Source organism: Ochotona princeps, chromosome 4 (genome assembly GCF_030435755.1).
Source record: "Ochotona princeps isolate mOchPri1 chromosome 4, mOchPri1.hap1, whole genome shotgun sequence".
Lineage (NCBI taxonomy): Eukaryota > Metazoa > Chordata > Mammalia > Lagomorpha > Ochotonidae > Ochotona > Ochotona princeps.
This window is the reverse complement of record NC_080835.1, coordinates 27533941-27559545: the sequence shown is the minus strand read 5'-3', so window position 1 is coordinate 27559545 and position 25605 is coordinate 27533941. Positions and strand designations below refer to the sequence as shown.

Here is a 25605-nt window from a genome sequence, read left to right as displayed (position 1 = left end):
GCCCTGCCCAAATGCACGGCTTGGTTTTCACAGAGCATCACTCATCCTGAGTCTTTTCGTGTTTCCTTTCAAGCATTTGCAGGTCAAACACTGTGCGTTCCCAACAGTCCATGAACTTCTTGGACCAGCAAAGGGACATTTATTTCACTCAGCACTCTTTTAACATTGCTATTGTGTTCCATTTCCCATTCCCCCTTCCCCAGGTCCCCAGAGAGTAACTTCTTCCTTGTTTTAATAACTTGGACTACGGTCAAGGTTGATGTGTTCCTCCATTTTGCAGGATATTTTCTTCAGAAGAGACAAAACAGGGGCCAACAGGGTAGCTGAGCATTGTTTGGCAGCTTTAGGAAATCCAGCAGCCATTAAGAACACACACAGAAAATGTTTCTAAACAACCAAAAAGCAGACAACGCAGCGCCTCCTAAAGAAAAAAGATTCACCCTACTGCTTGGAAAGATGCTCCAGCAAATTTTTTCCCCTCCAGGAACCCACTTTATAACAACAACTTCATTGATGCGAGGGCAAGGAAAGCGTTTTTATCAAGTGCCTTCTCCCCAGTTTAAATTGCAGGACAACAAACGCTCTCATGTGAGGTCATACAGGTAGCTCTTAGCCCAATGAAGACACAGAGGTTAGAAAATAACTTAAGGGAGAAGGAAGAGAAAGGATTAAGTCAGCATCTCCTGCTCAAACCCCACCATCCTATCGAATTTGCACTCCAGCTTATTTGTGTTCTACTTAAAATCTTCTTCCCACTCGTCCTAACACTGTTCCCTGGCATCTAATGAAGATGTCTGCAAGGACTTGCTTTGGACAAAAGAAAACAGGCCTATTTTTTTTTAAGTTATTGTTTTAAAAATGTGTATCTTCAATGAAAGAAATCATGATTGAGTATTTAGTGAGAATTAATTTGAGATAGCCAATCTCAAATTAATTATTGGGCCCGGTGTGGTGGACTAGCGGCTAAAGTTCTCTCTTGCATGCATGCTGGTTCTAATCCTGGCAGCTCCACTTCCCATCCAGCTCCCTGCTTGTGGCCTGGGAAAGCAGTCGAGGATGGCCCAAAGCTTTGGGACCCTGCACCCACGTGGGAGACCCAGAGGAGGCTCCTGGCTTCAGATCAGCTCAGCTCCAGCTGCTACAGTACTTGGGGAGTGAATCATCGGCTGGAAGATCGTCCTCTCTGTTTCTCCTTCTCTCTGTATATCTGACTTTTGACTTTCTAATAAAATAATAAGTCTTTTTTAGAAAAAGAAAATTGTGGTACATGTAGAACAAGAAAATTGGTGATCTGAGTCATGCATATTTGAGAGAAAAATAACTATGCTTTTCACATCATTTTTAAATATGAGGCATAATCACTTTTAAAAAAATATTTATCTATTTTTATTGCAAAGGCAGATATACAGAGAGGAGGAGAGACAAAGAGGAAGATCTTCCATCTGCTGATTCACTCCCCAAGTGAGCACAACGGCCGGTGCTGGGCCTATCCGAAATCAGGAGCCTCTTCCGGGTCTCCCATGCGGGTGCAGGGTCCCAAGGCTTTGGGCCATCCTCGACTGCTTTCCCAGGCCACAAGCAGGGAGCTGGATGGGAAGCAGGACATGAAGTGGTCCCCATATGGGATCCTGATGCATATACAAGGCGAGGACTTTAGCTGCTAGGCTACCACACAGTGCCTGGGCACCATGATTTTGTTAATGTAAAGACCCTACATGGAAGAAAAAAAACCATTTGATCTTCTCTCATAAATTTATTTTCTAGGCCAACAATATTTTGGTACCTTAGGAATAGGGAAATAAACTTAGTATCATAGAGAATAATGACCACAACCCACACTGTTTCCTCAGAGGAACAGTAACACTTTCTACTGTTATGAGAGTCCACCGAGTCCATTCCTTGACCGTTTATGAACTTTATGAACTAAAGAAAGACAAATTGTTGATCATGATGCATCACTGGGTTGTAGAAACAATGCAGTACATAACAATCAGCATTTAAAAATTGATATGAATGGGAAATAGCAAAACTCACAACATAAGGGTATTATTTAGTGAAAATCTTTGTTTTATGTGTGTGTGCCTATGTGTTTATGCTAGATCTCAGTGGAAGGATATTTCTAACTGGTCATAATATAACACATTTAAGAACTTCTAACCAAAGGCCAGTTCCCAGAGTCAGAGCCCCTGATACTCATTATGTGAATTTAGATGGCTTAACCTCATGTGAAAGATAGACTTGATGATAAGATCTCAGTTGGTGCAGTTAAGGCAGACGAAAGGGACTCAAAATTTTGAAATTACATTCTAAGGTAAATGTTTAATTAACATGGAAGCAGAAACTAGCATATTTCCAGCATGCTGGAAAGGGATAGAGCCACAGTATGTGAGATGTCAGTAACTTAGACAAATGTGTTTGCTTTCTTTTGCAGAACGATCTATCGGGGCCACTCAGTACCTTTGGTACAACTCCCTGAATAAACTTAATACTCAAAAAACACTTTGTATCAGAAACCCTATCCCAAGACTTTTTTTTAAAGATGTATTTATTTTTATTGGAAAGGCAGATATACAGAGAGCAAGATCTTCCATCCGTTGACTCACTCCCCAAGCGGCCGCAACACCTGGAGCTGAGCCAGTCCAAAGCCAGGAGCCAGGAGCTTCTTCCAGGTCTCTCACATGGGCGCAGGGTGCCAAGACTTTGGCCCATCCTTGATTGCTTTCCCAGGCCACAGGCAGGGAGCTGGATGGGAAACGGGGCTGCCAAGATTAGTACCAGCATCCATATGGGATCCCAGCGCGTGCAAGGTGAGGACTTTAGCTGCTAGGTTATCGCACTGGGCCCCCAAGATTTAAAAGACTAACAAAAACTATAGTCGTTCTTATGCAACATTGAATAAAAACAAGTTATTCACACATCATGTTTCATCCTTACCATATAGTTTCCAACTCTCCAGCAAGTAACAATCTCGTAAGATTAAAGACCTTTTGAAGCATCACAATCAACTGAACTATGGAAACACTCAAACTCCAGCACATGCCAAAGTTTCTCATCTGTAATTGTAGTAATTATACTAAGAAAAACAACCTTGGCCTGACGCGGTGGCCTAGCGGCTAAAGTCCTCACCTTGAACGCGCCTGCATCCCATATGGGTGTCGGTTCTAAAATCCCAGCAGCTCCACTTCCCATCCAGCTCCCTGCTTGTGGCCTGGGAAAGCAGTCGAGGACGGCCCAATGCATTGGGACACTGCACCCGCGTGGGAGACCCGGAAGAGGTTCCAGGTTCCTGGCTTTGAATCGGCCCAGCACCGGCCGTTGTGCTCACTTGGGGAGTGAATCATCAGATGGAAGATCTTCCTCTCTGTCTCTCCTCCTCTCTGTATATCTGACTTTGTAATAAAAATAAATAAATCTTTAAAAAAAAAGAAAAGCAACCTTGTTCTCCAGCATGAAAACATTTAAAAAATGAAACCATTCTTCAGTTTACAATCGTATTCTGCCTCTTCTTGGCACTGAAGCCAGAAGCCTCAAATTCTCAGTAGAAGGGAGAGAAGAAAAGGAAGGGACCCTGCAATAAAGACTGGGTCCAAGAAGCTGCGAAAGAGTAGCTGAGAGTTGTTGGTACTGAATAGAAGGCTGAAATTGTCAGCAGCCCCTAGAATTGAAGCCAGGAAGAAAGCTATTTAAAGCAACAGAAAGGTTTTGACTTTAGGTGCAGACATGAAGTAGAGATCTGGCTAAAACAGCGGAAAAAGAAAGGAAGGAAGGAAAGAAGGAAGGAAGGAAGGGAGGGAGAAAGAAAGAAGGCAAATGGAGATGGGAATGGAGGAGAGATCTGACAGTAGTATCTAAAAGATGAAAAACAACTTAGTCATGATCACTGAAGGATGATCCAGCACTGACTGATGAAAGCACAAAACAGAGGAAGGTAGAGGAAAGTCACGGCCAAAGAAATAGCTGTAAGAGCCAGGGGTGTAGTGCGCTGAGCTAACCTGCCCCCTGCTATCCCAGCATCCTTTCAGGGAGCACTAGCTTCCATCCCAGCTGCTCTGTCTCCTGAACCAGTTCCCTAGCTAGAGACATGAAAACACGGTGAAAGATAGCCCAAGTGCTTAGGTCTCTTCTGTCTACATTGCTGCAGACCTGGCTTTGGCAATGACCAGCCCCAGCCATGGTGGCTATGTGGGGAGTGAATCAGTAGACTGAAGATCTCTTCCCATCACACCATATCTGCCTTTCAAACAAACAAAACAAATATTAAGAAATAAATCAGCAGCTCCAGAAATGTCTCGGGGTACAGGCTACAGGTTGGGGAATGCAGAAATATTTCGGGAAGGCAGAAATATATGGGAACAAAAAAGAAAAAATATTACAAAGGTTTTGCAAAGCCCCATTATGGAGTTGGGTTACAAATTAAGTTCTCCCTGAGAAGGTTAAAGGTAGACAGGGCATAGCACATTCAGTAAATTAGGACTTGATTGGCTTAACAGGAGCATCTGTGACACCACAAATGTTGTATTTTGTGGAACATTCACAGAGAAATGAACAAGGTTCCTACCACATTATCACTATAATTGTTTTTCATGATATATTAATGACAAAGGGCACCACTTCCATTCTACCCACAGTGCATCTCTGGCGAACAAGAAAAGCCACAGAGAAAGGAAGACAGAATCTTCACAACAACCAACTGCTACCCTGTTTACCCAGGTCAGCCCTAACTCCTGCATTGTCCCAAGTCATTGCTTAGACATTCCCGCATTGTCCACTCACTTGCTCTGCCCTTCTGTCCATTTCATTGAGCTGGAGCTTCCAGCAGCAACTCTAGAAGAGAAGAAGAGTTGGAGGAATGGGGAATGGAGCATGCATGGCTCTGGCAAGCCCCACCCCAGATCCCAGAATCCAAGGAAAAACCACTACAGAGGCAGAAGACATCATGCTGGCTGTCAAGTTGAGAGTGCTGAGCCAAATCCACACCCTATGGGGCCCAGTGGTGAGGTGGAGGGTGCTACAAAGAGACTGGAAAGCACTTGGGCTTTGGAATCAGATCTGGGCTTGGAATCCCAGCTCTACCAGCGAGCAGGAATAAACTTGGGAAGTTACTTTGTGTACTTGATTTATGTACTCAACTGTAACACAAACGAACAGTACCCAGACCTCATGGTTAGGAAAATGAGATGAGGTGACCTAGAAGAATACCCAATACCTCACAGGCACTTCCTGCATGTTACATTCTATTTTCCATCTTCTCAGACTTGTTAGAAAACCCAAAATGAGTTCTGTTGCTGTTGAAAGCAAGCTCTGCCTAGATTTCATAGCTGTAGTCTCCCTATTATAACTGTATCACATAAATAGGGAAAAAATGAGCTGGGGCATGAGAATATCTGCCTTTGGATTGTCCAAATCATCATCACACAGATACACGTAAACTTGACCCTGGATTTTGCACATTCAAAACATTTCTTGATTAGCTAATACAGTAGTCATCTATAATAGCGCTAGGAAACCAAACATTCAATGCGTTTGAATGGACACCTCTATGAAAAACATTCCACAAAACCACATAAAGTGTTCTCAATATTCTCAACAAAAGCCTCCCGTATTTATACTTTGGAAAATTTCATCCCAAACACAAGCCACAAACTGGAGGAAGGAAGACAGCATCTTAATACAACCAAAAGCTGAGCCCGTTTTGCTAAAACTACTCTCTTCATAAACTATCAGCATCTTAACAATGGTTCAAACAGATCTAAGTTACTAATAAAAGACCACAGAGTAAAGAAAAACTTACCCTTTTAAGGTGGCTCCCAAATTCATCTGATTCCAGGTCATGCACTCAAGCTGGGAGGTCATTTGATATAAATTGTCGCTGTTAGGAAAAATATCCAGAGTTAGAAATATAACCACAAACAGCTAAGTGCTTGTGCAGTTTTTAATTGTTCTTCTCAGTGCAGACCTCCAGGTTCCTCCAGAATGATAGACTACATGGGTCTGAAGTGGTTTTCATTTCATCCCACTGATCTCTGCAGTTATTCACCTCACACCAGCAGAAATGACGTGAGAGTAATTTGGAGGGTTTAAAAAGAAAAAAAAAACCTAGTAGGGCGAACACAGAAGTTTCTAAAGAGGTATTGAACTTTGGAGGGGAAGAAGCTAAAGGGAGTGAAACTTCGAAAGGCAACACAAGCTGGATAACTCAACATTAAAGTTAAAAGCTTGGAGCTGAGAGTAAAAAGACAGCAGATTAATTATTCGTGAAAAGACCATTAACTTGTTTTAATCCAAAGGATAAGTATCATGTGGATTATGAGGGGCTGAAAAGTCAGAGTGATGGGTGATGGATGACCTAATAGGCAAGGATGTGACAAGCAAAAGAAAGGGAATGATAAACCCTACCCACCGCCAAAGGAATCATTCTCCATATGTTTTATGATCCTCGAACAACTCAGATGGAGGCAACCAGGGGGGTGAGGAGGTTGGGAAGCCAAACCCAGCTCTAAAAGGCGAAACAAGGCTCTGTCACTTAGATCTAGACCTCACAGAAGAAAAATACTCCCCATGTAAGGCAACCAAAAGTGATTCTCGACCCGTTTATATTTATCTCATTCCTAGAAAAACAGTACACAAACCAATGGCCAGACATGTCCTAAACTGTCAAGCGTTACTAGGAATAAACTTGGGCCTGAACTGAAATGGTTAATTATGCAATTCGAGACCAAGGTGATTAATGGCCTGTCTGAAACCCCTTGGTCTAAACACATTACAGAAGCAAGGTTGCACTCCACCTTCACCGCAGAAGTGAAAGGAGATAAGGATTCAATATTGAACATGCCATTGCAGACTGCAAATTCTGAACAACCTCTGTCTTATCCCAGCATTCCTTTGGGTTGCTTCATCCAGACAGAGGCAACTCCAACTTTTTAATTCAGAGAGGGTTTTCTGAGGCCAACCAAATGGAGAACCTGGGGAAGCTGTGATGGAAATTACAGCACTGTGGAATAAATGAATACTGTGTGTTCTCTCTACACAGCTTGATAAATCATAGTAGGGTCCATCTGACTCCTGTATCATCACTCTGAAAATGATTTGGAACTCCTTAGAGCTGGGTATGCAGGAGAAGAAGGAAGTCGGATTCCAGGGGTGGGGGCGATCTTGCATATGAAAAGTGAAGTGGCTTGAAACTCAAAAAGTATGTGTAGTTTCATTAGTCAGGCTATATCTGGACCCCATTATTCATCCCCATGTCTGACTGGCTATTATGCTACTACAATATCCTTCATATCAATGAAAAAAAAATGATTAGTTTCTCCTGCAGCTTCCCCAGTTGCTGCAGCAGCCCGTGCTGGTCTGTGCCACTACATTTCGCAATTCCATGAATTCTTGCTGTAAGGCTGGTATAATTAATTCCTGAAGGACCCCAACTTTTATTAGAAGTGCCAGCCTGCAGCACTGACCACGGGAGAGTTTCTTGAACTTTCTTTGAGCTGACAGTTCATTAATAAGCAGCCTCCTCCACAACCTCTCTACTAGTGTTTGTTCTCCTGTGCCTTTTCATCAAGCAATCCATTTATTAATCTTGCCATTAATCTCGCCCAACAGGCATTGTATTCCCCAGGCAGCTCTATATTTTTGTCACTAATTTTTAAAAAATTGTTTGCCAGCTAAAATCATTCAGCCCCAGTTGACAATTTTCCTAGGCCCTTTTGGGATGTGGGATCTTTCTGAAATTATTTCATCCTTGCCTTAAAACTAAGGAAATGTTCAAGAGGTCAGGAAGTAAGATGAGTGATATAGGTTTATGCATAAGGGTGAATGAATCTCGAATATCTAACTTTATGATTTCGGATTCTTACATTATCTAAAGAATACTTTGATTCCTAAAGATCCCTGTAAGCAGTTATCACAAAAAAGAAACTATTTTCAGAGCCTTTCCTTGGCTCCTGGGATACAAACTTTTTTTTCTCAAACATGGGGTTTATGTCTTACATGTAAAAAATATATATATATATATATATATATATATATATACATATATATATCCTCTTAATGTTTAATACATACTCTGTATTATACTGTCTAATGAGGTAGCCATTGGCCACAGGTGACACCGGAGCACTTGAAATATGACTAGCATCACACAAAGAAATGATTACATTTTGTGTCTGGCACTGTGGAGTTAACAGATAAAAGCTGCCACCTGCAGCCACCCTATACAGGCACCAATCTGAGTCCTGGTTGATCCATTTCCAATTCACTAGTCCTTGGAACCCTGCATTCAGGTGGTAGAACTGGATGAAGCTTCTGGCTCTGGCCTGGCCCAGTCCAGGTTGTTGCAGCCATTTGGGGAGTGAACTATTGGCTATAAGTTCTCTCTTTTTCTCCCTACCCTTCCTCTCTTTTTATGTAACTCTGCCTTTCAATAAGCACATCTTTTTTTTTATGAGTCGAGTCAAATACAAAGTTCTAAAAATAATTTGAGGTGGGCATTATGGTACAGTGGTAAACCACCACTAGGGACACGTGCATTCCATACAGAAGTGCCTCAGTCAAGTCCTAGTTACTCAGCTTCTGATCCAGCTTCTTGCTAATGCACCTTGAGGTTAGCAGATGATGGTTCAACCACTTGAATTCCTGTCACCCACATAGAAGAGGATGGAGTAATTAGCTCTGGCCTCTCCCTGACTACTGGGAACCAATAGATGGAAGATATCTCTTTCTCCCCCTCAATCCTACTTATTTTCAATGTAGGTGCCAGCAACTTTCAAATTATAATATACAGCATGTATGATGCTTCCATTGGACAGTGCTAATCTCTGAACTGTGGGATATGAAGCAAACCAGTTCAACCTCTGCACCTGTTTCATCTGTCAAGTAGAATACCAATCTCAAATTTTATAGCAATATAAATGAGGCTCAAAGAAGGTAACACCTCTCTGAAGATAATACTAAAAAGGCACTTCATTTTTCTTCTTACCTATCCAGTTTTGTATAGCACTTTCATACATGCTCAACCTGGATCACCACAACTTTGTGAAGTATGTGTAACTGCGATCCCCAGATGCAGACTAGGGCTCAGACAGGTGCGTAACGTTGGCAAACCGCACCCTGTCCCACTCATCTGCAGGCATCTTGGCATTCTTTGGCCTGTGAGCTTTATCCTGGCATTATCATTTATACAGTGGCAACAGTAATAGAGATAAGCGTCTGGAACTGAAAGAGAACAGAACAGCATGGTGACATACTCTGTCTCTTGGAAGTTACAATGGTAGGCGATGCCCAAAGCATACTCTTCAGCTAACTAAGGTCACTACTTACTTTCTGATTGTTGTCCTGATGGCTCAGCCTGCAAACCCTTAGTTGGGGAAAAGGGTGAGAACAGCTTGCAGAAAGTCCTCTAGCTGCTAACAGGTTTCCTAAGGCCAGAGATAGGACCCGAGTACAGTTTTAACCACATCCTGTCTTCTGTTGATTGAGGTTACGTAAAAACCCAATCAGTCCATCTGACTGGCACAACTTTTCAACTAGGAATCAGTGACAACAGTGATAGTAACTGCTGCTGGAGAAGTGACAGAACGTAGACTCACGTTAAAAATACTGGGCCCCCAGCAATGCATACTCAGGCCCCGATCCATTTGGGCAGTCAGTCAAGACGCAGCGATCATTAGGGAAGACCACAAAATGATGAACATGTCCCCTCTCTGGCAAGTGAAGCATCCAGCTGTTGAACAGCCACAGTAGGTATCAGCCACCTCATTCCCAGAGGAGATCAGATAGGCAGCGGTCACGTAGGCATTTCAGCTCCAGCCGCCAAACCCTGCCTGTTCGGAAGTGAATTCTCAAACTGCAGGCTGCAAGATATATTCCCAAAGTAATGATGTTCCTTATGTATTTTTAAGTAAACCTTTTTTTTTTTTTTAAAGGCACTTGTTTCCTATGTAAGAAATGTTTGAAGTTGGAGGCAAGAGAGAAAGAGGAAAAGAAACTTCTATAACTGGGATTAATGCAAGTTGGAGTAAAATAAAAGGAAGTCAGTCCTAGCAAAAAGGGGAACTTGAAAGGAAATCAGTAGTAGATCATATAGAGTTTGTTTTGGCCTGGACTGTGGTATTACCGAGTTCTCGACCTCTGCACAAAAAGAAAGGAAGAAAAAAAAATCTTCTGCTATTATCTAGCCCAGAACTCCCCCACTTTCCAAGTGAGTGTGCGATTCAAGCCCATTTTCATCATGAAGCATGTTTACTATATTCAGCAGAACAAGGAAGAAAAGTTCGTGTCACCCCTGGAACAGACCCATGTAATCTGGTTGAGATTAAGGTTCTTTCTGCACGTGGTTGCTGGCTGGCAAAGTAATATTTGGTTGTAGGAGAGATCAAATCAAACATGTAAAAATTACCAAAGATAAAATTTATATAAAGGGGCGAGGGTGAGAAGGAAGAAGACAGAAAAAGAAAAGCAGACCAAACAAGAAAAAAACGCAAAGAAGCATCCGTGATCAGAAATCTCTATGCTTCCAGCTCCCGCGCTGCTGGAGGCCCCTGGGGGATTAGCTGTACCTGATAACCCAGGCTCCTGCACAGGGGCCGCAGCCAGACATCCACGCAGCCCTTTCCTGTGCTCTTCCCCACCAGGCGCCTTGGAGGCTGTCTGCCCTGAAATTTCTGCCCAGTAGGCTACAGCAAATAATTATTTCACAGCCACCCTCTCCATATTGTCATTTCTTGTAGACTCACTGGCTAAGCAAAGCCCAACCCACTGGGATTCAATCTTTATGGATAAACACTTGGTTGGCATGAAAGTTATGGGGATTATTTGGAGCTAGATTTTCTCCCCTTCCCTGGAGACAAATTCAATTCAAGCTTATGGCTTTGATGACACTGCCTACCACCCTTGAAGTCATTTCCAAGTTCTACCTTCTACCTACCTAGATGGTAAACAAATACCAAAACTGCACTGTGTGAGACATGCATGGATATACAAGCAAAGAGGTCTCATTATGTCTGACTCTATCGTCCTGGGCTCAGATCGCCACTCAGTGTGTATCAATGAAGAATCGCAATCCCAATGGCCTGTTGATCCTAAGACTCCCAGGAAACGCTGTGGCCACTCACTCAGTTTTGTTTCTTTGCTTTGCTTTTTTTTTTTTACAAGAATGACAACCTGCTGGAAACAGGTTCCCCTTCCAACATCACCGTCCGTGAGTCGTCAGAGTTCAGAATTCAATTTATTCAGCCCAATAATTACTGCTCCCAGAGTTGGAGCAGTTGGAGCTGCTCAAGGCCAAGGCGCAACAAAAGGAACCATTCTGATTTAGGTTGGCTGCACAACTGCTAAAGAGGGATATTCAAATGACTACAAACGAGAAGAAAGGAAAATGACTAAAATGTCAAAACAAACAAAAATCAGTGTGCAGGAAATAACTTTTAAATGCATTATAAAGACTAACTCTTCAAAGTAGCTGTGAAATTCACATCATGAATTTACTGGTCAGGGACTAGGAACTCCACGAAGGCCAACGAGCAAAAGGTGCAGCAGGAACTTGGGGAAGAAGAGTCAAGGGAAGAAAGTCTAGAAGTCCCAGGCAGCTGCCTCTTTTAGGCAGAAAAGGAGGGGGTGGTGCAGTTCAAGCTTAGAGGCCTACCTGGACTTGGGCAGGAGAGCTCATGGACGGAGGGGAGACTTTGCTCAAAGAAACACAAACCAACACCACCTGGAACAGTCATTCCTCCTGAGTGTGGATAAACAGAAAAAGGGTCTCTGCCCTCACACTCTTTAGGTGCCTGGACAGAACTTCACCCTGACATTCATGGCCACTGGGAAAGATGCAGCCGGAGGATTTGGAGTGGAAGACAGCTGCTTTGTGAGTTGAGGCTTCAGCAGAAAGCTCAAGTCTGCTTCTGACAACACTCACCTGGGGAAAATAATGCCCTTAAGCCACCAAATTCTTTCCATGAAGATCTATGGATAAAACTAATGGATGGATAATAGGAATTTACAACTGTGGTAGAGGAACGCTTGCTGTACTTGTGGACAGGTGCCATTCTCAGAAAGAGAATGGCAATTCTCTATCCAGAGAGGGAACGGCACGCAAAGGGGAACAGGATAGGTTCTGCAACCTCACTTCCTGAACATGGCCACCAATTCTGTCCCTCATTCTGTCACACTGGGGAAATCCACCTCTCAGTGCCTGTGCTGCCTTCTTTGTAAAATGGGGTAGTAATCTATCACCCACTTGAGTCATGATGTGGATTAAAGAGGTTCACAGTAGTACCTAGCACTACGGAGTCTATGACTGTATTTGAGAATGTTACTCATCAGCAGAAATGCTGGCATGGACTACGGAAGGGGAACAAGCCAGGTAGGCAGCACTGAATGTTCCAGAGTCCCTCTGTCATTCAGCACCTTGAATCCAAAGAGACTGAGAACTGAATCCTAGTACCGACTCACTTGCAGTACAACCTGCAGTAAGTTACTTCAAGTCTCTGAACTTATTTCTTCATCAGTAAAATGGAGATTATTATACCTGCCTCACAGAGCAGTCAGAAGGAGGAAATGAGAGCACTGAGTAGTACACAGCATGCAATAAAGCCAAGTGAGTATGTTACATCAGCTCACGAATGTATCCCGCTACCATCTCCAGAGGGGTTAGCATCTGGTTGCACAGGTCTTGGAGACCTGTAAAAAAAAACCTTACCCTTCTTCAATATCTGGGAGTTGGGGCTACAAAGGATGACAAAAGTCACATCCCTACTACTTCCTATAAGATAACTGGGGCATTTCTCACTCACACAAATGTGTGCAGCTAGCAATTCTCTAACCTGAGACAGGAGAGAACTGGGCAGATGATAAGGAAAGAACTGGAAGTTTGCGAACATCCTCAAAGCAAACTCACAGGTGCACTGCCCATTTTCTGTAAGATGGGTAACCACTGCCTCTATGTCAGATCAAACATGGAATCCAGATCGTAAGACAAGATAGGCAAATACTATGCAGACAGAGGGCAGGGGCAAAGCAGCTGGGAGGTTGGCCTCAAATCAACAAGGTAAACCAACAAAACACACACATACCTTTCTGAAAAGGCTGCTACTTCAGCCAGCAGGTAATTAAAATTTGGTTCTATTTTTATGCTTCTCAAAGAGTGCATTCACAGAAGCACATGGATACATTTTAAGAATGTGGAAATGATGGAAGTGATACTGCTGCAGTAATGTTGTCGTATAGATCCTGACTTTAAAACATTCTCATGTTTCCCCACTCATCATTACCACAGAAATACTACTTGGAAAGTGATTTGAAATCATTGTGCACTTATAATAAGTGAAGCACTCAAGACTCTACCCACAAGAGTCAGAAAGTTGGTTTTTGTTTATTTGTTTGTTTTTAAGGTGTTACACTTTGGAAATCATTCAAAACGTATGTCAAAACTCATGCAAAAATAAGACCAAAGAAAATTCCAGAATCAGAAATAATTCTGAAAGATGCATCTGACAACATTGTTTTACAGTGGTCAACTGGAAGCTGGATTAGAAAACACAAAACCCGGGCCCCGTGGTGTGGCCTAGTGGCTAAAGTCCCTTATGGCCGCCGGTTCCAATCCCAGCAGCTCCACTTCCCATCCAGATCCCTGCTTGTGGCTGGGAAAGCAGTCGAGGACGGCCCCAATGCTTTGGGACCCTGCACCCGCGTGGGAGACCTGGAAGGGGTTCCTGGTTCCTGGCTTTGGATCAGCGCAGCACTGGCCGTTGCGCTCACTTGGGGAGTGAACCATCAGATAGAAGATCTTCCTCTCTGTCTCTCCTCCTCTCTGTATATCTGACTTTGTAATAAAAATAAATAAAGCTTACCAAAAAAAAAAAAAAAAGAAAACATAAAACCCAATCTAACTTATCCTGCTTCTATAGCAACCACAAACTCAACCCTAAGTCAAGGTTTCCAGAAACTTCACAGAGAAGGACAGTCCCAGATGATCAAGAGGTGGGTGAGCCAGGGCTCCCCCTCAGTGCAGGGGGAAGTGGGGATGCACTGCCACCGCCCCTCTTCCACGTGTGCGATCACAGGCTCCCCAGGCTCGGCCGTGCCCCCACCCAATCTCCCAGGGCAGGCGCCTTTCCTTCCTTCATTACCTCACTACCTCCTTCCCTTGACGTCAGCCCCGGGACCCCGCGCGGACTCAGAGGGCGGGAGGATGGGGATGGGCTTGGGGCCGTCCGTGTCAGGATCCCCGCAGCACCCTGGAGGTGGGGGTGGCTATGAGGTAATGCGCGCCCAATCACCTGCCGCGTCCCCACCCCCTCCTCAAGCTCGCCGGGGTGTGCGCCACAGTTACTAGGCAACCCTATCGGAGACGCGGGATGCCGGCCAAGTTCACCCAAAGTTGAAGAATAAATTTGGAAGAGAGAAGGTGGAAGGTGGGGCGAGAGACGGGAAAGAAGCTATGGGGACGCGGGGTGGAGACGCTTGGAGGGGAAACACGCTGGGGCTTCCGTCTCCTGCCAACAAGGAGGGGCGCGTGGGCCAGAGCCGTCCCAGCGCTGGGTCCCGCTGCGCCCAAGGCCAAGTCTGCACAGAGGCCAGGGTCCCGCCCCAGCACACAGCCGGGGCTCTGGAAACCACGTTCGCAAAGCGCCACCTCGGGCCCCAATCTCTACAGGATGGTGGTGGAGAGAAGCCTGTGGTCCAGGCTACACGCCCTCGAAGCAGTCTGGCCGTTGTGGCCAGCAAACTTGCGCGCACAAGGAGGGCTTGGGGAATAAAATTCGAGAAGGGGAGCTAACTCCTGGCGGCTCACCTTTTGTTGTAAAGACCCTGAAAAAAAAAATAATAACTTCTCTGGGAACTCTTGAGCTCCAGCAACGCCATTACTCCCATTTATGTACCAAATGAGAGCCAACCGGGGAACATGGAGTGGAGCTTCGTGTTTTCATTCCCTTGGCGAGGCCGGGCGGGATGAACGTGGCCGGTGCCCCCACGGTTTCCGCAGGCCTGTATGCCCCGCGTCGGAGGTTTCCTCACCCGTTGGTTCGCGCCCTGCCCACAACCCCATTTCTAGGGTCCCAGGCGCGACACCCGGCGCTTCCTACCTGCTGTAAGGCGTCCGCAGCAGCAGGGCCTGGCTGCCCGTGCAGCTGTCGGTGGGCGTGTGACAGCCGTAGACTGGAGGCGGCATGGAGTACTGCTGATCACCTGCCCAGAGAGGTGAGGACAAGGGTGAGCGCCCCCCACAACTGGGAACCCTGGGGCGGTGCCGGGCATGCAAAGAGAGATCCCGAAGAGCGGGACGCTCCTGGAGAACCCTCAGGAATTGGTTGAGTGGCGCTTTTCCAAACGTAGTTCGAGATCGAAGGAGGCTCAAAAAAAATTTTTTTTCTTAAGGAATAAGAGTGAAACTGTGCTAATTATTCCCAAGGTCCCTTTACATGTCTTCCCCAATTCAGCTGGCAGAGGCGTCACATGGAGAGGGGGAGGGTGGCGTGGTGCCCGCGCGCTTACCCAGAGATCCCTGCTGGCCCATGGGGTCCTCGTGCTTGAAAGAGTGGTTGGGGAACTGCGCCGCGTGGTGCGAGGGCGTGTGACCGTAGCTGGGCGTCCCGTCGAAGGTGACCGTGCTGTATCCTGCAGAAGCGGCAGAGAGGGGCACAGGGTCGGAGAGGGGCCTTGGATCGCATAGGGAACCGCCAGACCCCCGCGCCTTTGGATACCACGCCACCCGTTCCCGCAACTTTCGGCGGGCAGCCGGGTCTCCAAGCCTCAGGACATGACCTCAAGAAGGGTTCCCCCATCGTCTCCTGACCCAAATGCTGGAAACCAGGCCTTTCCCAAAATTATGTTCGCCTAGGTCTTCCATGGTGTCTGCCGCTTCTGCTCCGAGAGCCTCTCGGCAAGTTAAGTGTAAAAGCTGTCGCCTGCGCGGCGGTGGAGAAAGTTGATTCTCCCACCAAAACAAACACCGCGGCTCTGGCGCAGGGCAGCGCGGGCGAGCGAAATGAATCTGTTCCGCTGACCCCGCGCTGACTCGGAGCTGTAAATCAGGGGCCCGCGCACCAACTTTCATTAATTACTCCAAGCCAGTGAAATGGCCTGCGTTGTAAATAGAGAGAGTAATTACCGAGTAATGTTATCTGTCTGGGGCCGCACCACCCGACACCACGACGCGCGAGGCCCTTGGCAAAGGGAGGAGGGGGCTTCCCTTCGCCCCCTCCCCCACCGCCTCCGACCACCTGGGGCTCACTGCGGTGGTCAACTTCCTTGCTTCACGGAACAGAAAAAAAAAGTCTTATGCGGTGTTTGAGGTTGTGTCTTGTTTCTCGGTTTCCCTGCCTGCCCAGAAACACAAGACAAGAGCCTCCAAAGGTGAGAAAAGGAAGGCGTTTTTCCGCTGGAGAACATCGTTCATGATTATTGCTATACAATCCTTTTAAACCTCCCCACCCCTTCTTGGTAGCTGTTGCCGCCTCTGCGAAAAATGCATCCTCTGGCTAAAGACCAGATCTGATGGGGGGGGGGGCGGGGAGGTTCCCCTCTTTCAACATGCGGGACTTCCGTAGCTGTTACCAGAGATCCAGGCAGAGCCATGGCATGCGAATACAGCAGGCGGATGCTGACATCCGCTCTCCACCTCCACCACCAGCTCCACTTCCATTGCAGGGTCTCCAAAATCCACAGAATGCCTCCCCCCCGCCCGCCAGGGGGTGAGGTGCAGGGAAACGGCGCCCCTTCCCCCCACGTTTGCATGAGCCAGACTGCAAGACGTGTGTGTGTGTGTGTGTGTGTGTGTGTACAAACGAGCGAACAGGATAACCGGGACCATTAGTTACAAACACCTTCGCAATAGACGCAGCCACCCGCCCCAAGAACAGTGACAGGCGAGAGGGTTTGGGGTGCGAGTGGGAATAGCCCATGCGGAGCGGTCCATATTTAACTGGGCTGTTAGAGGCTGGGGCGTCAAGTCTCACGCACCAACAGGGAGCCACAGGAGTGTGTCTGACCAAAGAAAGAGGGCCTCTACTTCTGACCTGCTAAATAGGAGGGCATAATCCATGCCCGTGTAGCCGCAAGCTGGGGCTCCCAGGGGATTCCCTTCTGAGCTCAGAAACCTGGTTGTATTTGAGACTTAAAGATAAGCTGTTTACAAAGAAAAACTGGCTTCCAGCACTTGACATTGCCCACAGAGGAAGTCGAATTTCTATAATACTCAAAAGGAAAAAAAAAAGAGGAGAAACAGAAGTGAGGGGAAAAAGCGTATTCTAGACGAACCCTTCTCCATTCTTGAGCCGATGAGCAGACAATGACCCAGAGAGGGGTACCGCACGGTTTGGGGCGTTCGGCTCCACAACAATCCCTGCGCAGCGAGCCAGCGAGGGCAGCGGTTCCAGCGGTAGCTCCCGCGCTGGCTGCGTTGGCTCTGCGCCCCAGAATTCAAGCCCAAAGATGCCGTTGCCTACCGTCCCCCCTCAAAAAAAAAAAAAAAAAAAACACGAGGGTCTCGCGAGGTTGGGGCTGTGCTGGAACCCTCCCTTGGATTTCCCGAGACAGGTGGTGATGAAAGCGCTTGCTGGACAGACGGAGTAAGGGTTCTTTTAATTAGAAGCTTATCAGACCCGGGACTGATTAGAACGCGCTGTCCCCGGGAGGCGTTAGAACCAGAGCAGAGGGGGCGGGGGCGGAGGCCGGGGAAGGACCAGCTGCCGGCGGGATGGAGCAGCATGTTCAAAGGTTCCTTGCACAGGCCTTTGGAGCGAGAGGCTCTAGCTGCCAAGGTAGCGCCTTTCCCACGGTTTGTCCTGGCCCTCGAGGGGGGGCGCAACCTTGACCGCGCAGAGGCTAGGCAGGAGGCCTTTCCCCGCCCGCGCCTGCGGAGGAACCCGGGAAATGGCCTGGGCCGGGCGGGGGTGCGGGGGTGCGGGGGTGCGAGGGAGGGGAGATGGGGGAAGCAAGAAATGGGATGGATAGCAAACTCAGCTCAGCCAGCAAGACTCTGAGCGATCTGAAACGAGATCCAAAAACATCTATTCTCCGACCAAATACCCTCTCCCATGCGGCCTGAGGGGGGAGCCTTTGGAACTCTGACGAAGCAGGTCTTGCCAACATACCTGATGATGTCAAGGTTTGGTCTTGCTAGGGCCCTGCCTACCACTGGGCTTAGGGGAGCAGCAGCTGCCTGGCAAGCAACCTTTAGCTCCTTGCAAAGCCCTTCCTTTAGCCCTAAATTCTCACCCCACCTGTATCTTAACAAACCTCACAACTAGTCTGTTACCTGGCCAGACAGGCATAGGAAACTCATTTCAATAGTGAGGCCAAGATCCTTGGAAAAGAGTGCAGTCTGGGTGGAAGCCCCTAGCTCTGCCCCAAAAGGAGTCCTTGTGCACCCATCTCCTAGAGGCTCTATTCCTCATCAAGAAACAAGGAGCCCTGACAAGCTTAGAGCTTTGAGACTGCGAATCACCTTTAACATTCAGTCTCCGGTATCTGGAGATCAGGATACCAGCTCTGTTGAAGCGACACGGTATAGTGAACATGAATAGGTTTATGAAGCTGTGGTGGGAAGGTGGCGACTGGGGAGTGGCCCACTACACCAGCACTGGCCCTTGTCTGTGGGCCATGCCCAGGCTACACTGCCTGAGGCCAGGTATCCAGACACAGCCTCCATTGCTGTCTCCTGGTGTTTGGCCTTCGTGAGCCCTGACCATTCTTGAAGGAAGTACTTCCAGGGAGAATGCTTCCACTAGCCCCAAACCATGAGACCAGGTCCTGCCTTCTAAGGGAGCTTCAGGAACCTGAGACATGAAAATCCGTAATAATGAACATGGACTCTTGAGGCAGGAGGACCTTCCTTCCTTTTTTGTCCACTCTGGGTTGGGGACACATCCTCTACAGCTCTCAGCTGCCAAGGAAGCTCCGCGGACTGGGCCTGCTCAGCCCATTTCTGCCGCGTTGCTGAGTGAAAACCCAACTAGGAGTTGGAAAGTGGGGGCTTGCAGAACAGGATCCCAGTCTGGGGCCATCTCTCCAGCTGCTCCCCTCCCCGACTCCCAGGTCCTGCTCTCACTATTGACTGATCCTATCTACCTGAGAGGTCTAGGAATTGTCCCCATAAGTGTATCACCTGCTGGCTGCCAACTCTCAGCTCTGCTCCTAAGGCAAATCGACAGAACCTGAGCACCAAACCTGCCTGCTGACAGAAGAGTGGCCACGCCACAGGTGATGGACCCCGATTTCACGGCTCCCTGTCGAATTTGGGTGCACTCAAAACAGGGATGATGGTGCAGCAGAATGTGGCGCCCCAGGGGTTTGGATGTGAAGCTTCTCAGGTCTTTTCCAACACACAAACGTGTGCACACAAGGGGTCACACACCTTCGCTTCTGTGATGTGTTTCTAACCCTAGGGGTGGCAAGCCAAGCTGCTGTGTCCCCAGTGGGGTAGCCCGCGCTAGGAGACTTCTAGTTTCAGGGCTGGCCCATCCAAGCTCTCCAGTAACACCAGCCCACGGAACAGGAATCTTGGAGATCCAGGAAGTGCCTCCACTGCAAACCACACATTAATTTCACCTTCTGAAAGACAATATAGAGGAGAGGACCCTGGGTCTCCCTCACATTCCACGGCAGCCAGATTGTTCTGGATGAAAAGGGCGGTTTCGGTTTCAGCGGGGCTTCAGATGGACCAGGTGCTGCTGGTGGCCTTGAAGGCCCTGGTTTAGAAGACGCAGTTGATAAGACAGCCAAGCTCTTCTATGTGACTCCGGAGTTAGGTACCTTCGGGGACACAATGTAAACTCTGCCCCTGCCATCCCCACTCATTTGAGAAACATTGAAGCCTCTGCATGATTTGCTCCAGGAAAATACATCCACCATGGCATTTCCTGCATCAACCCGAATCAGCTTAGGCTCTCCACAGTAGAGGAGTGCAAGGAGGGAATGAATTAACGAAGGGGACCAGATCACACAGGGCTCAGCCTGAGGTGGGTCTGCGCGGGTCGCGGCCAAGGGACTCTGCATGGGCGCAGAGAAACCGAGTGGCCCATGTTCCCAGGTGGCCACAGACCCGGAGTGTGCCCATAAACCTGCCCGGCTCTCACCCCCTAGGTTTTGGAAAACTCTCCCTGGCAGAGCCTCTCGTTTACAATAAAGAAGACCGACGCTCCCTTGACACCAGGGTCCCACACAGCTGGAGTCGGATAAAACGGGTTCTCCTCCATTGCTAGAGTCTGTGCGGCCGCCATCTGCGAAACGGCCATCCTAGGAGCTCTCCACGGCTCGGTAAAGCCACCTAGACACTCTGCCCTGAGGGACCCACGAGGCGCCAGCGTGTGCTGACACCGTCGGCACGGCCGGGAGCTCTTGGGCCTTCGGGCACGAGCGGGACCGCACCAAGATGCTCCACTTACTTTTGGTCCCGCTCCGACCTCCCGTTGTCCACACGTCTAAAATGTGTCATGCCTTGGCATCAACCGGGTGGTGCCTCAAAGCACCAAAACCTTGTCCGGAGGCAAAGCTGCACAGACGGCACCGGTTCCCCTTCCACTCCGTCGGCACGCGCAGGCCCGCAGTCTCGGGCTGCGAGGGGTCCGCAGCGGCCTCCCGGCTCCCGCGAATAGGAGGGCTGGCTCCCGGCTCTGCGGAGTGGCAGAGGATGCCAAAGCCGCTGCGGCCGTGCACTCCCCCTCTCCCCAGCCGTTGCTTCCCTTATCCCCCCACAATACTCCCGGGGAGGCAGCTGTGCGAGAGCTGGGATCCGGGGAAGAGGAGGAGAGAGGTCGCGCGTGTCGCCAGCGCCCCGCGAGCAGGGGGCGCTTCCCCAGCCTACTCACCCTGGTTACGAATAGCGGGCTGGCTCTCGAGGCAGCTGGGCAGGTAGGGTGCATTGGGGAACATCCTGGCCTGGCCCGAGGAGGCCTGGCTGGGCGGAGGAGGACCGAAGGGTCCGTAGCGACAGGCTCCAGCGGTGCCGGTGAACTGGCCCGAGAAGTGGACGGTGAAGGCGCTCAAGCACTGCTCCTCGTGCGGCTCCGCGCCGCCCCAGCTCGGCTCCTGTTTGATGAAGGAGTGAGGTGGTGGCGGCGGCGGCGGGGGTGGCGGAGGAGCCGGCGGCGGCGCGGGGCCGCCCAGCGAACCGTAAGCCGAAGCGCCCGGGGGCGCAAAGTCCAGCACGGGCGCCCACTGCGCCGCACCGCTCACGGGCAGGGCGCAGCCGCCGCCGCCGCCCAGCGAGGGCACGGCGGGCAGCAGCGCGTTCAGGTCCCGCACGTCGGAGCCCATCGGCGGCAGCTCAGCCCCAGCCGGCCCGCGGCTTCTCCGGCCCTGCGGATGTTCGGAGCTAGCTCCGGCCGCTCCGAACTTGGCCCAGACGCCTCCCGGGCCCCGGACTCCCGGCTGCTCGGACTCCGCCAAGCAGACAGCGTGCTGAGACGCGGGCTCCGGAGCACACGTGGAAGCCGGCTCCGGCGGCGGCGGGAGTAAGTCCAGGTTCGCGGCGAGGCGGCGGCGGGCCCCGGCTGGACCCTGGGCAGCGGTCCCGACACTGGGTGGCTGGGTAGGTGGGTGAGTGGGTGGGTGCGTGAGTGGGAGGGAGGGCGGGAAGGGGGGGAGCCAACAGACGGTCGGGTTGTGGAGAGCCCCCGGGTGTGGGCGCTGCCTTGAACTCCTTACCCCAGCTGCCTGGCTGCCCCCTGCTTCCCAAAGCTCAAATAAGAGGGGCCGGCGGCGGGGGAGGAGGAGGAGCCAGGAGGCTCGGCAGCTCCATTCACACCGCCAGCCCTAGTCGGGCCTGGCAGCGCGTATCGCTCCTGGGGGCGCCCTGACGGCGAGGCTGGGGGTGGGGGCGGGCCCGAGGGGGCGTCCGTCGCCGATACCCCCTCCTCTCCCACCCGCCACGCGCGCTCTTAGCCGGCCTTTGCGTCGCAGCCCTCCCCCCACCTCCCCATCCTGGCCTTCGGGAAGAGTGTGGGCGCCTCACCGCCCCGGGGCGAGTCCCTCCAGGTGAGCAGTGCGTCCCCCTCAGTTTCCGGGCGCGTCGGGAGTCAGACGGGGGTTGTTCAAAGAGTGCAGAGGGCGGGTTGGAGGGAGGGGCAGGTGGGCTCCAAGAGGGCGGGAACTTTGAGGGAAACGCCGAACAGGGCGGACGCCCTCACAGACCGCGCCGGCGACGTTGGCTCCCGCTTTTCCAGCCTTCGGGCCCTAACGGTGTCCATCATCTTGGGGTCACTGTGCTGGAGCGGGGAGGGGGCGGCCCCTGGAAGAGTTCTGGGGGTGGGGACCCAAGTTTCATGTGGGGGCGTGTTCACTGCTCTGGGAGTTGGTTACTTGGCGAGGTTGGAGTCTGGAGGGCGGTTGCCGCCTACCTCTAGTCGCTGTCGGGGACCTGTAGATCCTTTCTCCTGAGGAGTTCTGCTAAACTGGGAAAACCGAAGCTAGATTTGGAGCGAGGAAGGGGAGTGGGGAGGGTTTGGAAGCGTTGCTGGAGGAGCGAGGTTGGCTCCCTGAGAGCACTCGGGCCAGCGCGGCGACAGAAAACTCAGGAAGTGGGGCAGGGAGAGCAGCTGCGGGCTCTGGGTCCCCGGCAGTGTTCACATCGTGGCGGGTGGGGGAGACTGTAAGTTCACGACTTCGCCAAATCAGACTCTTCCACCTAGTCATTCTTGCAGAGACCCGCACCCTAAAGAAGGTGTTTGGGGGTTAGTTTTTGTTCTGTAACTTCTTCTCCAGGACGAGCTTCCGTCGGGCAGGGAGCAGGGGCGGGAGCCCGGAGTGCGGGGAGCGTTTCAGGGGGGCGCGTGGGAACTCCCGGGAGCGCCCGGAGGCAGCGGCGATGGCGCAGCCTGGGACTGCCAGGCGCGGGGCAGGAAGCGGCAGGCTGCAGGGAGGCCCCGCACCCCAGGCCAGGGCGGGGACCTGCCGCTCTCCAGCTGAGCCTGAGCCTGAGCGAAGGGTAGTTGCAGTTGGGCGAAGAAGCCCAGTACTTCAGTAGCCTTGATCTATTCCACCTTTCATAAGCTTTGATTGCTTTGATTTGCACTTGCATTGTGTGAACACAGTCACGGTCAGTTCCACCTGTGGACCCCTTCTGTTGGGGTCGTGGGTGGAGAAGGCGCAGGAGGCGCAGTGGGTAGGGGTCGGGTGCGTGAGTTAGTTAGTCGCGAACACCTCCATGTGTTGCATTTCTGTTGGACTTCATCTCTGCCGCTTTTAAACAACGAAAATGTAAAATAAAAGGCTCCAGGGGACGGCTCCTTGTCCCCTCTACTTTCCTCCCACTCTTCTAAACCGTCCCCATCTCTTAACCTGTGCAGGGCTGCGCAGAAAACACGTGTTTCATCTTTGTGGCTGAGAAAGGCCTCAGGAGACCAAACTCCTCGCCGCCGAGTTGCCCCTAAAAGGCCGGCAACTTCTTTTCCTCAGTCTCCTCCGCATTCTGTATGTCTACCTCGAAGTCGTTTATCTTACCTTTAGGATTCACGCAACTAACGGAAGGGAAACTCCTTAAGAAAAGCCACAGAGTCCCATGCCAAACGAAAACCCCGTGAATCTCTCTTGTACTCTAGCGTGCCAGTGTTCTCGAGGGCGGGGTATCTGGAGGGAGATGGGTTTTAATGAACGGTTATTTTTAGTTTTAAATCCGAGGTAGTGTGCTTATATAGTTATTGTTTTAAATTATGTTTCTGCCCAAATGTGGAGTGGAGTGGGGTGCAGAGGTGGCTGGGTTGGGGGGACAGAAGCCCAGCAAATTTCGCCGTCTGCTGCTTCACCGCTGTTCTCAGAAGCTTTGGAGGGGGCGGCAGAAAAGCAATGGTGCAGCCCCTTTCTGCCTTGGGGTTCCTCCAGCCCTGGGTGCTGCGTGTCAAGAACCGCGCGCAGTCAGCGGGGTGGGGCGCATGTTCAAGACCCGCCTGAGGTCCGTGGACGCTCCCCATCATCCAATGCCAAGTGAATGCTCACGCCGTTCGGTCAAGCTGGCCTCAGCGTCCTGAGCTGGGCGTTGGGACAGACACCCTGGAGGCCTAGAAAGTCGCATCTTCTGCCTGCCACCGCAGACGGGCTCGTTCCTACGCTTCCTTCAATAGGAGGCCCCCCGTGATCCCGCGGTAGAAGGCAGAGAACAGAATGCTTGCTTGCTTTATCACCTCCAATGTGAGGATGCGCGACCAAAGGGACCCGGGCCTGAATGACCAATCGGCACAACTCGTTTTTCAGAGAAGGACCCGGGGTCGAGGAAGGAAAGGCTGGTGCTAGAGCCCAACGGTGAAGAGTAAGAAATAGTGTGAAATCTCAGCTCCATCAGGCTGCCGGGCTCTGTGGTCCAGGATGAGGTCTGTGGCCTCTCTGAGCCTCGGTTTCCTTCCTGGCCAAACGCCTACCTCAAGAGGTTGGGAGGAGACCGGCAGCTCAAGCCCTCAACAAACTTTGCAGCTTGTACTGCTCTTATTGCTCAAGAACGCTGAACTAGTTGGTGGCCGAGCCAAGCCGAATTCGCGTCCTCCAAGCCCAGTTCGTCCAGAGGAGGCTTGAACCAGCACCCCTCTGCCTCTCTAGAGATGGAGAGAGAAAAAGGGACACCAGCTAGCTTTACTACCTTTATAAACTCTCCCACAATCCAGCAGGGAAGGTGCGTGACTGCGCGACCAAGGAAACAACAAAAACTGCGGCTGGTAGCAACAGGCAGTAAGCATTTCTGAACCCCTGCTTCAGCCTGGTGCTGCCAGCTCCTTCCGATCCAGAATGGAGCCACAGCTCGGGCCCCAGGGACCAGAGCGCTCGCCCTGGCTGCGCTTCAGGCGTCACCCGGCGGCAGGCAACAACTGAATAAACACGCTGAAGTTCTGCCGGTTCTCCCGGCCGCAGTCGTCTAGGAAGGGTGGCTCGACCTCCTCGACCGCCCGAGAGAAACAAGCACTGAATTAGCGCCTCTGCCCCAGGGACGCGCGCCCAAACGCGCCGGAGGCTCAGCAAGATCGCGGCTCCTCCCTTCCCCAGCCGACCCCAAATCCTGCAATCTGCCCCCCTCCGCCCCGCCCTCGGGACTGCTGTGCAGGCGCTCAGGATAGTTCCCAAGCCAGAGCAGCAGGTAGAAATTCCTTTCATTTATTTGAATAATAATAATAATAAGCAAAAGAAGGAAGGGACTTTTGTCATCGCCCACTCCCAGGTTTCTTTTGCTCATTCGAAAATTAGCTCCATCTTTTTGACGAATCTCACCTAGAAGCAAGCTGTCCTGATTCCAAACCGTTGAATACTGACTGCCGGGTACGCGGTGCAAAAAAGTGCAAAAATTTCCCGGGTCCCCCAGCTCGCAGTACCTGGAGCTTACTGGGGGTTACCGGTCTGTTCCAGTGCCAACCTGAGATGGTCCCTGAGAGTCCCCAGCGACAGGATTCCGCAGCACTGCTTCTATTATGATATCGTAAATCTTTTTAAATTCTGGAACTAATTATATAGAGGATATGTCTCAATTTGTTCTGCATTAATGCCACAGTGGGGATGGCGGCCAGGCCGTGGCCAGAGCAGATACGGAGGCCCATGAAATTGATGAACTGAGAGACTTGCTTCCAGTCCTGAGCGCACCATCTGGAATTCCAGTCTGAGGTTACAATTAGAACTCCTGACCCCAGATTCAACTTT

General features: G+C 50.3%; 1 protein-coding gene across 4 annotated transcripts in view; it reads right to left on the bottom strand.

The window, feature by feature from the left end:
* WT1 (WT1 transcription factor) overlaps positions 1-21641 on the bottom strand; it is a 45921-nt gene extending 24280 nt beyond the window's left edge. For 2 of the 4 annotated variants that reach the window (XM_058663214.1, XM_004585427.2), the window contains exons 1-5: positions 17251-17443; positions 15487-15609; positions 15078-15180; positions 5792-5869; positions 4774-4824 (exon numbers count right to left, since the gene is read on the bottom strand). In XM_058663214.1, the coding sequence (XP_058519197.1) occupies positions 4774-4824; positions 5792-5869; positions 15078-15180; positions 15487-15609; positions 17251-17260 (365 nt within the window). In that variant the 5' untranslated portion in view covers positions 17261-17443. Of the gene's footprint in view, positions 1-4773; positions 4825-5791; positions 5870-15077; positions 15181-15486; positions 15610-17250; positions 17444-20801 lie in introns of those variants that run through there. The other 2 variants (XM_004585425.3, XM_012927083.2) reach the window with 2 other exon arrangements.
* Between the last annotated feature and the right edge of the window lie 3964 nt (positions 21642-25605).